At 45.3% G+C, this 16,113-nt stretch overlaps 1 protein-coding gene across 2 annotated transcripts in view; it reads right to left on the bottom strand.

Moving 5' to 3' along the window:
• Positions 1–4,895: 4,895 nt before the first annotated feature.
• The window catches only part of MET (MET proto-oncogene, receptor tyrosine kinase), a 226,627-nt gene continuing 215,409 nt past the window's right edge, over positions 4,896–16,113 (bottom strand). For both annotated transcript variants that reach the window (XM_063927234.1, XM_063927235.1), the window contains exons 20-21: positions 15,304–15,440; positions 4,896–6,860 (exon numbers count right to left, since the gene is read on the bottom strand). In XM_063927234.1, the coding sequence (XP_063783304.1) occupies positions 6,650–6,860; positions 15,304–15,440 (348 nt within the window). In that variant the 3' untranslated portion in view covers positions 4,896–6,649. The remainder of the gene's footprint in view (positions 6,861–15,303; positions 15,441–16,113) is intronic.

The raw sequence follows: 16,113 nt of genomic DNA on the forward strand, positions 1-16,113 counted from the left end.
GATGGTAAATGGGGACATGCAGGTAAGCATCCTTGATGTCCAGGGATACCATGTAATCGCCCTCGTCCAGGCTTGCAATAACCGCCCTGAGCGATTCCATCTTGAACTTGAATTTTTTTATGTATGTGTTCAAGGATTTCAAATTTAAAATGGATCTCACCGAACCGTCCGGTTTCGGCACCACAAATAGTGTGGAATAGTAACCCCGGCCTTGTTGAAGTAGGGGTACCCTGATTATCACCTGCTGGGAATACAGCTTGTGAATCGCTGCTAGCACCGCCTCCCTGTCTGAGGGAGCAATCGGCAAGGCAGATTTTAGGAACCGGTGGGGTGGAGCCCCCTCGAATTCCAGCTTGTATCCCTGAGATACTATTTGAAGGATCCAGGGATCCACCTGTGAGCAAGCCCACTGATCGCTGAAATTCATGAGGCGGGCCCCCACCGTACCTGGCTCCGCCTGTGGAGCCCCACCGTCATGCGGCGGACTTGGAAGAGGAAGCGGGGGAGGACTTTTGTTCCTGGGAACCTGCTGTTTGCTGCAGCCTTTTTCCCCTACCTCTGCCTCTAGACAGAAAAGACCCTCCTTTTCCCCGCTTGTTTTTCTGGGTCCGAAAGGACTGAACCTGATAAAATGGCGCCTTCTTAGGCTGTGAGGGGACATGGGGTAAAAATGCTGACTTCCCAGACGTTGCTGTGGAAACTAGGTCGGAGAGACCATCCCCAAATAATTCCTCCCCTTTATAAGGCAAAACTTCCATGTGCCTTTTGGAATCTGCATCTCCAGTCCACTGGCGAGTCCATAAGCATCTCCTAGCAGAGATGGATAATGCACTTACTTTAGATGCCAGCCGGCAGATTTCCCTCTGTGCATCTCTCATGTATAAGACTGAGCCTTTGATATGGTCAATTGTTAGCAGAATCGTGTCTCTGTCTAATGTGTCAATATTTTCTGACAGTTTATCTGACCACGCAGCGGCAGCACTGCACATCCATGCTGACGCAATAGCTGGTCTAAGTATAATGCCTGAGTGTGTATATACAGACTTCAGGATCGCCTCCTGCTTTCTATCAGCAGGTTCCTTAAGGGCGGCCGTATCCTGGGACGGTAGTGCCACCTTTTTAGACAAACGTGTGAGCGCTTTATCCACCCTAGGGGGTGTTTCCCAACGTAACCTATCCTCTGGCGGGAAAGGGAACGCCATTAGTATCTTCTTAGGAATTACCAATTTCTTATCAGGGGAAGCCCACGCTTCTTCACACACTTCATTTAATTCATCTGACGGGGGAAAAACTACAGGTAGTTTTTTCTCCCCAAACATAATACCCTTTTTTGTGGTACCTGGATGTAAATCAGAAATATTTAACACCTCTTTCATTGCCTCAATCATGCAGTGAATGGCCTTAACGGGCATTAAATTTGACTCATCGTCGTCGACACTGGTGTCAGTATCCGTGTCGACATCTACTTGTGCCATCTGAGATAGCGGGCGTTTCAGAGCCCCTGATGACTTTTGAGACACCTGGACAGGCACGAGCTGAAGACTCGGCTGTCCCACAGTCGGCATGTCGTCAAATTTTTTATGTAAGGAGTCTATACGTGCACTCATTTCCTGCCATAAACTCATCCACTCAGGTGTCTGCCCCCCAGGGGGTGACATCCCTGCTAAAGGCATCTGCTCCCCCTCCACATCATTATCCTCCTCAAACATGTCGACACAGCCGTACCGACACACTCCACACACACAGGGAATGCTCAAACAGAGGACAGGACCCACAAAAAGCCCTTTGGGGGGACAGAGTAAGAGTATGCCAGCACACACCAGAGCGCTATATATATACAGGGACTAACTGAGTTATGTCCCTAATAGCTGCTTTTCAATAAAATATATATACTGCCAAATTTAATGCCCCCCCCTCTCTTTTCCCTCTTACTGGTACTGTAGATTGCAGGGAAGAGCCAGGGAGCTTCCTTCCAGCAGGAGCTGTGAGGGAAAAATGGCGCCAGTGTGCTGAGGAGATAGGCTCCGCCCCTTTTTCGCAGCCTATTCTCCCGCTTTTTATGGAATTCTGGCAGGGGTATTTACCTCATATATAGCCCCTGGGGCTATATATTGAGGTATTTTAGCCAGCCAAGGTGTTTTTATTGCTGCCTCAGGGCGCCCCCCCCCCAGCGCCCTGCACCCTCAGTGACCGGAGTGTGAAGTGTGTGAGAGGAGCAATGGCGCACAGCTGCAGTGCTGTGCGCTACCTTGGTGAAGACAGAGTCTTCATGCCGCCGATTTTCCGGACCATCTTCTTGCTTCTGGCTCTGTAAGGGGGACGGCGGCGCGGCTCCGGGACCGAACATCAAGGCTGGGCCTGCGGTCGATCCCTCTGGAGCTAATGGTGTCCAGTAGCCTAAGAAGCCCAATCCGGCTGCAAGCAGGCGAGTTCGCTTCTTCTCCCCTTAGTCCCTCGCTGCAGTGAGCCTGTTGCCAGCAGGTCTCACTGAAAATAAAAAAATCTAAGACTATTACTTTCTAAGAGCTCAGGAGAGCCCCTAGTGTGCATCCAACCTCGGCCGGGCACGAAATCTAACTGAGGCTTGGAGGAGGTTCATAGTGGGAGGAGCCAGTGCACACCAGGTAGTCTAAGATCTTTCTAGAGTGCCCAGCCTCCTTCGGAGCCCACTATTCCCCATGGTCCTTACGGAGTTCCCAGCATCCACTAGGACGTCAGAGAAAATTAAATAAGCTTGTCTGAATAACCAAACCAATATAACTAATGTCCAGTTAACCTGCACTGAAGTGGCTAATGGCTTAATTAAACAAGCAGTTGTAGTTAGAGAGCGGCAACAGTTGCAACATGCATACAAGATGGCAATGGAAAGATACAATTTATCCTAAGTGTAGATGTAGGATACTGAGCAAAGAAATGATCCACACACTTATGGTGTTAATGCAATACAGTCCCGTAGGTGGAAGTATTTGGACTCCGTTTTGTTGAGTGGGATCCAATATAGTAGTGAAGAAAAAGTTACCTCTCCCATGGGCTGTCCTGCAATGCCACCCACGTAGCTGTGCGGGGAGAAATTGTGGGGCAGTGCACTCGGTGGACCACTGTAGCGGAGGCAGCGTTAGAAAGAGTGACTTTACCGCTGCAGAGGGCTGTGATGCCAGTGCCGATCGGCGGACCACTGTAGCGGGAGGCGGCGTTGAAGAGAGTGGATTAGCCGCTGCAAGGGCTGTAATGCCAGTGCCGCTCATGTGGTGTGGATCTGAGTGCTTGTTAAACAGGGTAAACCGGTCCAAAAATTAAGCCAATGAGGGTGTCCTAACGCATTTCTTCACGCTCCACCATATTTATGGTTTTATATATATTGTAAAATAAAATATTTTAAGCTAATTCCTAATCATTATACGTCAGCTTCCTTATTTTACTGTTCCCATCTCCATTGCGCAGCTGTTTTCTTTCCCTTATCTAATACCATTGAGGTGAGTCAAATTCCAGAGGGATGGTTGTTGGGTAAGTTACCTATACATATAGCCACCCAATCCATGACAGAATGCACCTTCGGTCTATTAAAAATAGATAATGTGGGAGGCATATTATTATATCATTTGGCAAAAGTGCCGGATATTGTGGTCTGCTGACGTCTTTTACATAATCACGCATTGAATAAACCACTCCCCCCAGATTATGCAATAAACAGGGAGCAGGTAGAGGTTTTGTTACCAACAACTGACTATGTGAGCACAGAAAATGGAAGGCAGAGAGGAAGCCAGATTAGGGCTAAGTTTATTGACAACTATTTCAGCTGTAAGTATTTAAAAAAACACACATTTTTTTAATCATCAGTTAGGTTTTCATATATAAAACAGTGTATAAAGAGAGCTTCCCCTTTAATTAGTGTGCATGTGATACATTTGGACCAATGGGAAGCAATGAGGAAGTTGTGATCGATTTTGCTGGAGATTTGAGGTTTGATTTTGGAAGGGATTTCAAAATTTCAACCCAAAATCCCTTCTAAATAGGAGTCAAAATCGAATTTGATTTTAAAATCGAATTAAAAATCATACATCCCAAATCCTTCAAGCCTCAAGGAGGGATATTTACGTGCACCAAATTTACGTGCTCTGTGAGCTACTGGCATGCCCCCTGTACCTCTCTGCCAGGGAGTAGACGCTGTGAGAATGCGCACAGCATCTATTCACCGCTGCTTTGCTCAGAGCAGTGAGTGACAAGGGGATCCCCCAACTGCCCCCCCCCCCCCCCCCCCCCTCAACCATAGAGCACTGCGGCCCACAGTGGGACAGCGGGACAGACCATGAAAAATGGGACAGTTGGGAGGTATGCAAAATTGATTTTTATTAAATAAAGGATTTTTTGCAAGGATTTAGAAAACCAAATTAATCGATTTCAGTTTATTTTGTAGATTCATAAAAGTGATCTCAAAATCGAATTTTAGTAAATATACCCACTGGAGATAGACCCCTAGATGAGGACCTAAAAAGGCATTGGACCTCAAGATGAGAAGGTTTGTAGGGGGTATAGCAGCTTGATCTTGCCATTATATAGTTGGCAGGCCTGCAGATCCTAATAAAAGAGTGGGGAATAAGTGTGTGTGTATGTAACACCATATTTTATACACAGAGGGACTGGAGCAGGTCATGTATATAAGATGTTGATGAAACTATCTAGATTGATAAATCTTACCATTATTCTTGTCCTCTGCTACAGCTGTACAATAACCACACTTATGTTTTATAGTTTTGCAAAGTGGCAAATATTTCTTATGCATACTGCAACAAGTAAAAGAAGGTTATTTCTTAAACTTTAATAGCACTTGGAAAATGAAAATTACATACATATTTCACCATGTTTGAACCATTAACATTAAAGTAATGTACATAGCATTAAAAATAAACATTTATTATAAAAATATAAAACTTTAAATGTCATACGTTACATCAACAAATCCAGTTACATCCTACACCAAATAAATTGTACAGCATAAAGCCAAAAATTCCACAGGAACAAGCATTTTATTTCCAGTTACTGTTTAACTCAATTAACAAACATGTGCTGCTCCAGTGTACACATCAGTAAAATGCTAGAATCGTTGACTTGTGTATGATATATTACCTGCATAAACAGAAAAAGTCCAATACAATACAAACACGATTGTGTTCTGGTGTGAAGGCTTCAGAGAAATCTTCTTGAGTAACCAGAAAGCTGAGCTGTCCTGATTTTTTTCCAGTGTGCTGCTCCCAACCTGATTTATTTTGTAATAAATGTTGTTACAGTTTTGGTCCTGCCTCTATTGTACCATCACAAGGTTGACCTATCTAATTTATTTATTGGAAGGTCCTTCAGTCTATTGCATAGGTTCTTAAACTCGGTCCTCAGGACCCCACACAGTGCATGTTTTGCAGGTAACCCAGCAGGTGCACAGGTGTATTAATTACTCACTGACACATTTTAAAAGGTCCACAGGTGGAGCTAATTATTTCACTTGCGATTCTGTGAGGAGACCTGCAAAACATGCACCGTGTGGGGTCCTGAGGACCGAGTTTGAGAACCTGTGGTCTATTGTATGAAAAGTGTGCATCGCTTGGCCTTTGATATCTCTAGTTAGTGAATGTTACTTTCAAAAACATAACTTAAGAAAAGTTGTTCTACAGTTATCAATACAGAAAAGATGTACTTAACAGATTTACGCTTAAATTAAATAAACGTACAAAATCATGTTTGGAGGGTCAACAAATGTCTAATTACTACTTGTTCACTGATACTAGTGTCCACTGTTAGATTTTTAGTCTTGTCCCATTGATGTTGTCCATTCACATCCATCTCCGTCAACCTAGAAAGACATCAATAACCAGCTAGAAAGTGTAACATTAAGACTCGGATCCCCAGTGCGCGTGAAATACCCTGACCACAGGTATGTGAATGTACTGTTATACTAGTCAGTAATTATACACGCTGTTTCCGAATTCGTTTTTACAATTACTGTACAATCTACAGTATGTGACTTGGGCGTCAATATTTCAAACAGCAAGCTTCCATTATGATCAGTTCTCTGCAATAAAATGTGTTGTTTTTTTAATGGCAGTATTTTTTTAGGATAGTTCTATGAAACAACAGAGCTGCAATATGATTTTTGGCTCTTCTTAATTTAATACATATATATTTCTAACTTATTGTCCATTTGTCTTCTTCGATATATATGCATCACTCAATGAACTGGCAATAGTTGCCTAGATAAAAGTGCTATTCAGAGGACATAATAATAAAGTACAACAGAGAGTTCACAGTGACTTAGTAAGAGGTCCAAGAACATCTGTGCGTTGTCCTCCTTCGTTAATGAGTGGGCAAATGTCTTCTGTGCTGAACACATGGCAGAAATGACTAGGTTAAACACAAGAAACAAGCAACCTTTTGCGAACATCCAAGGAAAATATATCACTTATCTTGTACCATCTTCTGTTCAGCAATCTGTAGTCATATTGATCCACAATGTTCTGCTTCAAGTGCAATGTAACAAAACTGAAAGCAACGCAAAGAGCGTTAAACTTAAAACTTTGAGGAAGTACGTGGACAACAAACGTAGTCTCTGCATGAAAATCAATAGTAAGCGATCCAGTCACAAGTCTCTTCGGAGGAAAAATCACGTATCCAGGCTGAAATCCATGTTTTCCTCTGCTGATAGAAGAGATGGATAGGGAGCGGAACATTTTATGTTGACATATGTTGTGTTAATAAGAACATAATGCTCCCCAATGAAAGTTGAGAAGATAGAAGAAATTCTTGATACCAGTTCAGAAAATGTTGGACGTAGCTCTGGCTTTGGGTGCCAGCATTTCAACATAACTTCAAACCTGTTGGGTTTTTTTTTCCAGGAAAAAAGAAAGATAGTTTTATTCTTCCAAAAAAATGAAAGATATATGCAGTTTTCTAATGACTGGTTTATCTAGAGAATATACAAAACTGATCAACATCAATCTGTTTTTCTTCAATTACTTTCTTTTAACATACTAGTGACCACTTTAATTACGATGGGACTGATTCTGAGTAGCACGTAAAGCAATCGCAATTCTAGCTGCTTCCAGCGATCATGAATCTTGTATCCTGAGTCTACTGCATCTTTGTTACAGTCACGCCCCCTGCGCATAACCATTGCTATTATCTGCATGTGCACCAACCTGCCCTATCCTTGCTACAGGAGAACCACCTGATATCTGCATGCACTCATCTCTGATTACCCAGAAAATCTGCCTACACAATAATGTCAATTAATTATTTATTAACAGTTTCTTATATAGCGCAGCAAATCCCAATGCGCTTTACAATTGTCAATAAACTCTTAAGGGGGGTACTCATGGGAGAGATGTGTGCTGAACGATCTTAACACAGACCGCTCAGCACACATCTCTCACCCCGCTCAGCACAGCGCGATGTGCTGAGCGAGGGGGAAAGCCGACGGGGGGCCGCTCACTTCACACAACGGTGAAGTGAGCGACCCGCTAGATTGAGCCTGCATGCAGCTCAATCTAGCATCGGCGATAGCGATGTGCGGGGCCGCGCATCGCTATCGCTGGAGGGCATACACACGGCAGATCCGTGCTTAAAATCTAAGCAATCTAGCAAGATTGCTTAGATTTTAAGCACGGATCTCTCCGTGTGTACCCCCCTTTACAGCGCTGTAACTATTCTAGATTCACTTTTTTTTCATCAAAGTATATCTTAAACTTAAAAAACACACAATGCAATAACATATGACAATTTTAAACATCCTTCATGCTAAAAAAAATAAGATTTTAAACCTACCGGTAAATCTTTTTCTCGTAGTCCGTAGAGGATGCTGGGACTCCGTAAGGACCATGGGGGATAGACGGGCTCCGCAGGAGACATGGGCACTTTAAGAAAGACTTTGACTCTGGGTGTGCACTGGCTCCTCCCTCTATGCCCCTCCTCCAGACCTCAGTTAGAAAAACTGTGCCCAGAGGAGACAGACAGTACAAGGAAAGGATTTTTGTAATCTAAGGGCAAGATTCATACCAGCCACACCAATCACACCGTATAACTTGTTATATACTATCTAGTTAACAGTATGAAGAACAACATATCATCGGCCCAAAACCGATGAAACTATAACATAACCCTTATGTAAGCAATAACTATATACAAGTCTTGCAGAAGTAGTCCGCACTTGGGACAGGCGCCCAGCATCCTCTACGGACTACGAGAAAAAGATTTACCGGTAGGTTTAAAATCTTATTTTCTCTAACGTCCTAGAGGATGCTGGGACTCCGTAAGGACCATGGGGATTATACCATAGCTCCCAAACGGGTGGGAGAGTGCGGATGACTCTGCAGCACCGATTGAGCAAACAGGAGGTCCTCCTCAGCCAGGGTATCAAATTTATAGAACTTTGCAAAGGTGTTTGACCCCGACCAAGTAGCAGCTCGGCACAGCTGTAGTGCCGAGACCCCTCGGGCAGCCGCCCAAGACGATCCCACCTTCCTAGTGGTATGGGCCTTAACCGATTTCGGTAACGGCAATCCTGCCATAGAATGCGCCTGCTGTATCGTGTTACAGATCCAGCGAGCAATAGTCTGCTTTGAAGCAGGGCCGCCAACCTTGTTGGCTGCATACAGTACAAACAGTGCTTCTGTTTTTCTGATCCTAGCCGTTCTGGCCACGTAAATTTTCAAAGCCCTGACCACATCAAGGGACTCGGAATCCTCCAAGTCACGTGTAGCCACAGGCACGACAATAGGTTGGTTTATATGAAAAGGATGAGACCACCTTAGGTAGGAATTGAGGACGGGTCCGCAACTCCGCTCTATCCATATGGAAAACCAGATAGGGGCTTTTATGTGATAAAGCCACCAATTCCGAAACTCGCCTAGCCGAAGCCAAGGCTAACAACATGACCACCTTCCAAGTGAGATATTTCAACTCCACTGTTTTAAGTGGTTCAAACCAATGTGACGTTAAGGTCCCAAGGCGCCACCGGAGGTACAAAAGGAGGTTGAATATGCAGTACTCCCTTCACAAAAGTCTGTACTTCAGGTAAAGAGGCCAATTCCTTTTGAAAGAAAATGGATAAGGCTGAAATCTGAACTTTACTGGAGCCTAATTTTAGGCCCAAATTCACTCCAGTTTGTAGGAAGTGAAGAAAACGGCCTAGATCGAATTCTTCCGTAGGAGCATTCCTGGCCTCACACCAAGAAACATATTTTCGCCATATTCGGTGATAATGTTTAGACGTCACGTCCTTCCTAGCCTTTATTAGCGTAGGAATGACCTCATCCGGAATACCTTTTTCCACTAGGATCTGGCGTTCAACCGTCATGCCGTCAAACGCAGCCGCGGTAAGTCTTGGAACAGACAGGGACCTTGTTGTAACAGGTCCTGCCTTAAAGGAAGAGGCCACGGATCTTCTGTGAGCATTTCTTGCAGATCCGGATACCAGGTCCTTCATGGCCAATCTGGAACAATGAGAATTGTTCTCACTCCCCTTTTTCTTATTATCCTCAACACCTTGGGTATGAGAGGAAGAGGAGGAAACGCATATACCGACTCGAACACCCACGGTGTCACTAGGGCGTCCACAGCTACCGCCTGAGGGTCTCTTGACCTGGCGCAATACCTTTGTAGCTTTTTGTTGAGACGGGATGTCATCATGTCTATTTGGGGTAGTCCCCACCGACTTGCAATCTGCGCGAAGACTTCCTGATGAAGTCCCCACTCTTCCGGATGCAGATTGTGTCTGCTGAGCAAGTCTGCTTCCCAGTTGTCCACTCCCGGAATGAACACTGCTGACAGAGCGCTTACATGATTCTCCGCCCAGCGAAGAATTCTGGTGGCTTCCGCCATTGCCACTCTGCTCCTTGTGCCGCCTTGGCGGTTTACATGAGCTACTGCGGTGATGTTGTCTGACTGGATCAGAACTGGTCGATTTCGAAGTAAGATCTCCGCTTGACGTAGGGCGTTGTATATGGCCCTTAGTTCCAGGATGTTGATGTGAAGACAAGTCTCTTGACTTGACCAAAGTCCTTGGAAATTTCTTCCCTGTGTGACTGCTCCCCAACCTCGGAGGCTCACGTCCGTGGTCACCAGGATCCAGTCCTGAATGCCGAACCTGCGGCCCTCTAGAAGGTGAGCACTGTTTAGCCACCACAGGAGAGATACTCTGGCCCTGGGGGACAGGGTGATCCGCTGATGCAATTGCAGATGCGACCCGGACCATTTGTCCAATAGGTCCCATTGGAAAGTCCTTGCATGGAATCTGCCGTATGGAATGGCTTCGTATGTTGCCACCATCTTTCCCAGAACTTGAGTGCAATGATGTACTGACACTTGTTTTGGTTTCAACAGGTTCATGACTAGAGTCATGAGTTCCTGCGCTTTTTCCGTCGGAAGAAAAACCCTTTTCTGGTCTGTGTCCAGAATCATGCCCAAGAAGGGCAGACGAGTTGTAGAATTCAGCTGCGACTTTGGAATATTGAGAATCCAGCCGTGTCGCTGTAACACATTCAGTGAAAGTGATACGCTGTTCAGCAACTTCTCCCGTGATCTCGCTATTATGAGGAGATCGTCCAAGTATGGGATAATTGTGACACCCTGCTTGCGCAGGAGCGCCATCATTTCCGCCATTACCTTGGTGAAAATTCTCGGGGCCGTGGAAAGCCCAAATGGCAACGTCTGAAATTGGTAATGACAATCCTGTACCGCAAATCTCAGGTACGCCTGATGAGGAGGATATATGGGGACATGCAGGTATGCATCCTTTATGTCCAGAGATACAAAAAAATATCCCCCTTCTAGGCTGGCAATGACCGCCCTGAGCGATTCCATTTTGAACTTGAACCGTTTTAAGTAAAGGTTCAGGGATTTTAAATTTAAAATGGGTCTGACCGAACCGTCCGGTTTCGGAACCACAAACAGAGTTGAGTAGTACCCTGCCCTCTTTGAAGCAGGGGAACCTCTACCACCACTTGTTGAAGACACAATTTGTGAATCGCATGTAACACTATCTCCCTTTCCAGGGGTTGTTTCGGTAGGGCCGATTTGAAAAACCGGCGAGGAGGCACTTCTTCGAATTCCAGCTTGTAACCCTGGGAAACTATTTCTATTGCCCATGGATCCATCTGTGAGTGGACCCAGACGTGGCTGAACAGTCGAAGACGTGCCCCCACAGGAGCTGACTCCCTCAGGGGAGCCCCCGCGTCATGCGGTGGATTTTGCAGAGGCCAGGGAGGACTTCTGTTCCTGGGAACTAGCTGTGTTATGCAGCTTTTTCCCTCTGCCCTTACCTCTGGCAAGAAAGGACGATCCACGTGCTCTCTTGCTTTTATTGGAATGAAAGGACTGCATTTGATAATGAGGCGCTTTCTTAGATTGTGAGGGAATATATGGCAAAAAAATGTATTTACCTGCCGTAGCCGTGAAGACGAGGTCCGAGAGTCCCTCTCCAAACAATTCCTCACCCTTGTAAGGCAACAACTCCATATGTCTCTTGGAGTCGGCATCACCAGTCCACTGTCGGGTCCATAAGACACGCCTAGCAGAAATAGACATAGCGTTTATCCTGGAACCCAGTAAACTAATGTCTCTTTAAGCATCCCTCAAATACAAGACCGCATCTTTTATATGCCCTAGGGTCAATAAAATGGTATCCTTATCAAGAGTCTCAATATCCGTTGATAAGGAATTTGTCCATGCTGCTACAGCACTACAAACCCAGGCCGACGCAATAGCCGGTCTGAGTAACGTACCAGAATGTGTGTAAATGGACTTCAGAGTAACCTCCTGCTTGCGGTCAGCAGGATCCTTGAGGGTAGCCGTATCTTGGGATGGAAGCGCTATCTTTTTTGATAAGCACGTCAAGGCCTTGTCCACCCTAGGGGAGGATTCCCACCGTATCCTGTCCTGCGACGGGAAAGGATACGCTGTTAGGATCCTTTTGGGAATCTGCAGTTTTTTGTCTGGAGTTTCCCACTCTTTTTCACATACTTCGTTCAGCTCATGTGAGGAGGGAAAGGAGACCTCAGGTTTCTTTACTTTATACATGTGTACCCTCGTGTCAGGGACAGGGGGTTCCTCAGTGATATGCAACACATCTTTTATTGCGATAATCATATATCGAATACCTTTAGCCACCTTTGGCTGTAATTTTGTATCATCGTAATCGACACTGGAGTCTGAATCCGTGTTGGTATCTGTGTCAACTATTTGGGATAGTGGGCGCTTCTGGTCCCGGCGAAGGTCCCGGCGACATAGGGACAGGCATGGGTTGACTCCCTGACTGTGCCCCAGCTTCGGCTTTGTCTAGCCTTTTGTGCAATAAATTAACATTTGCACTTAAAACATTCCACATATCCATCCAGTCCGGCGTCGGCACCGCCGACGGAGACCTAACATTCATAAACTCCCCCTCCTCCTTAGGTGAGCCCTCAGCCTCAGACATGTCGACACACACGTACCGACACACCCCACATACACAGGGAAGCTCTATTCTGAAGACAGGTTCCCTACCAGGCCCTTTGGAGAGACAGAGAGAGAGAATGCCAGCACACACCCCAGCGCTATATGACCCAGGAATAACACAGTAAATTAATGTTTACCCAGCAGCGCTGTTTTATGTATCTGCGCCAATTATGTGCCCCCCCTCTACTTTTAAACCCTCTGTCACCGTGTGTCAAGCAGGGGAGAGTCCGTATAGCTTTCTCTCAGCGGTGCTGTGGAGAAAAAATGGCGCTGGTGAGTGCTGAGGGAGAAGCCCCGCCCGCTCAATTTTTTCAATACATGGCGGGGGCTCTTTTTATACATGTACAGTGCCCAGCTGTACATGTATATATACATCTGTGCCATAAGAGAGGTTTATATTGCTGCCCAGGGCGCCCCCCCCCCCCCTGCACCCTTACAGTGACCGGAGTGTGTGAGGTGAAGGGGAGCAATGGCGCACAGCTGCAGTGCTGTGCGTTACCTCAGTGAAGATCCAAGTGTCTTCTGCCGCCTCAGATGGGTCTTTTCCTCACATACTCACCCGGCTTCTTTCTTCCGGCTCTGCGAGGAGGACGGCGACGCGGCTCTGGGACGGACGGCGAGGGTGAGACTTGTGTACCGATCCCTCTGGAGCTAATGGTGTCCAGTAGCCTAAGAAACAGAGCCCTGAACTCAGAGAAGTGGGTCTGTTTCTCTCTCCTCAGTCCCTCGATGCAGGGAGTCTGTTGCCAGCAGGCTCCCTGAAAATAAAAAACCTAACAAATTACTTTCTGACAGGAAACTCAGGAGAGCTCCTGAAATGCACCCAGTCTCCACTGGGCACAGTATCAAACTGAGGTCTGCAGGAGGGGCATAGAGGGAGGAGCCAGTGCACACCCAGAGTCAAAGTCTTTCTTAAAGTGCCCATGTCTCCTGCGGAGCCCGTCTATCCCCCATGGTCCTTACGGAGTCCCAGCATCCTCTAGGACGTTAGAGAAATAATGTATATGTAAAAGGGAAATGCCTCCACCACCAATTCCTTTAGTTATTTCTGAAAAGAAATACATTCATAATACAGATGGATAGAATGGATACCTAGGTAAGATGTAAATTGACTCCCAGTGGCATCTTTCTGTTTTTCTCCAATCACCCACAGTATATGGACCTTTATCCTCTCCAATCACTCACCAGTATACAGTATGTTCCCCAATAGTCATAACAAGAAATAAAGTATAATCTAGAGCAACACTGTTACTTTGACAAAGAAGCTGTGAATCTGTGAATGGTTACAGCGCTGTAGGAGTTTATTTACATTATTTCATCATTTTGGTGTTGTATTGTGAAGTGGCCCTTTTCACTTTTATAGCTGCAGTATTTCAGGTGTGCTGCTATTTGTAATTAATTTATTTGCCATGGGATGCTTCCCCTATATACAAATAAGAAGCCAGTCAGATCAGGACCGTCTTAACAGCATAGTAGGCCCTGTGCAAAGTACCGCACTTGGGCCCCTACCACCCATTCACGGAACCAATTCTAAAAAAATCATAACATCATGGTTCAGCACTGTCACTCCGCCTGCTTCTATACACTGAGTGACTGTCAGCACTCTGATTGGTGGATAGCTCCAGCCATACACCAATTAGCATGCTGACAGCTATTTACTGACTGAAAACTGGGAGGCAGGTAGAGAATGCTGTCTCACCGTTCTGAGCAGCTTGGTGGCACCTAGAATTGTGGGGTCCTATGCAGCTGCCCAGTTTGCCTATATGTTAAGATAGCTCTGACCAAGATGCATATGACCCTGAATCACACATAAATTATCTATGTAACATATGCATGCCGTGACAGTTGCGCATTTTGCTAAAAATCACAAGATCTGACTGCATTCGGAATTGTGCGCAACTCTGAATCAGGCTGATGCTTCACTGAAGAAGTGGTAAAATCACATCCCTGGCATCACTGTCTGGCAAGTTCATAAAGGATAACTCAATGTAGCTGGTAACTGTCACACAATCTGCACAATCTGCCATAGTTTCTTGCTGCACAGGTGCACTCTGCTGATAATTGTGAGAAGCGTCTGCTTTTGGATTTATGTCAAACATGAGCAGCAAAAGATGTTAGTGCATCAGACTACTGGGCAAAGATTAATCTCAGTACCATTCATATCATATGTGCCTTTGATGAGACTATGGGGGAAATTCAGACTGTATCGCTGCAGCGGCAGTGATCGCAGTCTGAATCACTATGTGGAGTGCCCACGTGCAGCGAGCACACTGCATGTGCACACCCTGGGAGCCCAGTGAGATGCTAACAGTATCTCTGGGCTGCAATCGCATCTGCCTGATTGACAGGCAGAGGTAGTCGTGGGGCGGTAGGGGGCGTGCCAACGGCGTTAATGGAGGTGTCTCTCTGGACCATTGTGGTGGGGGGGGCCCGTGGTGGCTGCGTGACATCACACGCAGCCGCTGCGACCCGGGATGCGCTGACTAGTGGCCTGTCAGCATGCAGGAGCTGCGCTGGCAGGGAGCTACTCAGCGGGTGCAAAAGCATCGCCGCTGTGCGATGCTTTTGCACCCTTACGGGGGGTAGGACTAAATTTAGCACATCTACGATCAGATCTGAATGACCCCCTATGTCCACAGGGGACAGCCATGCAAAGTGGCCGAGGGGAGGCAAATTTACACACGCACGCACACGCACACACACACACACACACACACACACACACACACACACACACACACGCACACACATTTATTTTACAGTCCATGTACAATCTTCTAAACACAATATATGGCATTTGTTTCATTTGACATGGGGGGCACTTACAATGGATCAGGACAATATTCAGGTTGTAAAAGTCTTCGTCCTTGTAACAAATAAATAGTTATATCAAAAGAATTAACATCCGGATATGGTGGAGCTCCTCGTGTCATTAGTTCCCATAACAGTATGCCAAACGACCACTAAAAAATAATTTGTGATATTAGTATTTCAGATACCAGAAATCTGGGATGTTAAAAAAAGGTTTACTGTAATAAGAACTAGTGATCTTACAATCAAAGGTCATACATGATGATATCTGTACATAAGCCCCATGGGTTTTTGGGTAATACTGGTTTGCTAAAGTTGCTGGGGTGGTGGACACAAATATTCCATACTCTGGGTATAAATTGTCACATGACATGGCATTGCCCCATAATATAACCGTGTCTACTAGAAGATTTATTTTGTGTGATCGAAGGGCAATAAAAATAACCTAGAAGATAAAATCGAGTGAATGAATATCTACAGTTAATACGAATAATCTATAAGTAGGATCTGGCCAATTTTACAGCTAACATATACCCCTTAAAATAGTGTACAGTATGTTTGTACCCATAGTGTAAGTGACACATTAAAAAAATCCCAGTTTAGATATAGATCTAGGGCAAGCTGTTTTGCAAGTATGATACAAATACATAACCAAATATAACAAGTGTTAGCTATAGTAAAATACAGAATATATTAGTACATACTGTATATTGATAGACCATATTAGTACTTACAAATAAGAATAGATGTCATTTTCTTTCAGTTACATAAATTGTCAGTCATTATTTTTACATCAATTACAGTAATCTCAATATCCAGCACAAT

The sequence above is a fragment of the Pseudophryne corroboree genome, chromosome 6, assembly GCF_028390025.1.
Source record: "Pseudophryne corroboree isolate aPseCor3 chromosome 6, aPseCor3.hap2, whole genome shotgun sequence".
NCBI classification, from domain to species: Eukaryota; Metazoa; Chordata; class Amphibia; order Anura; family Myobatrachidae; genus Pseudophryne; species Pseudophryne corroboree.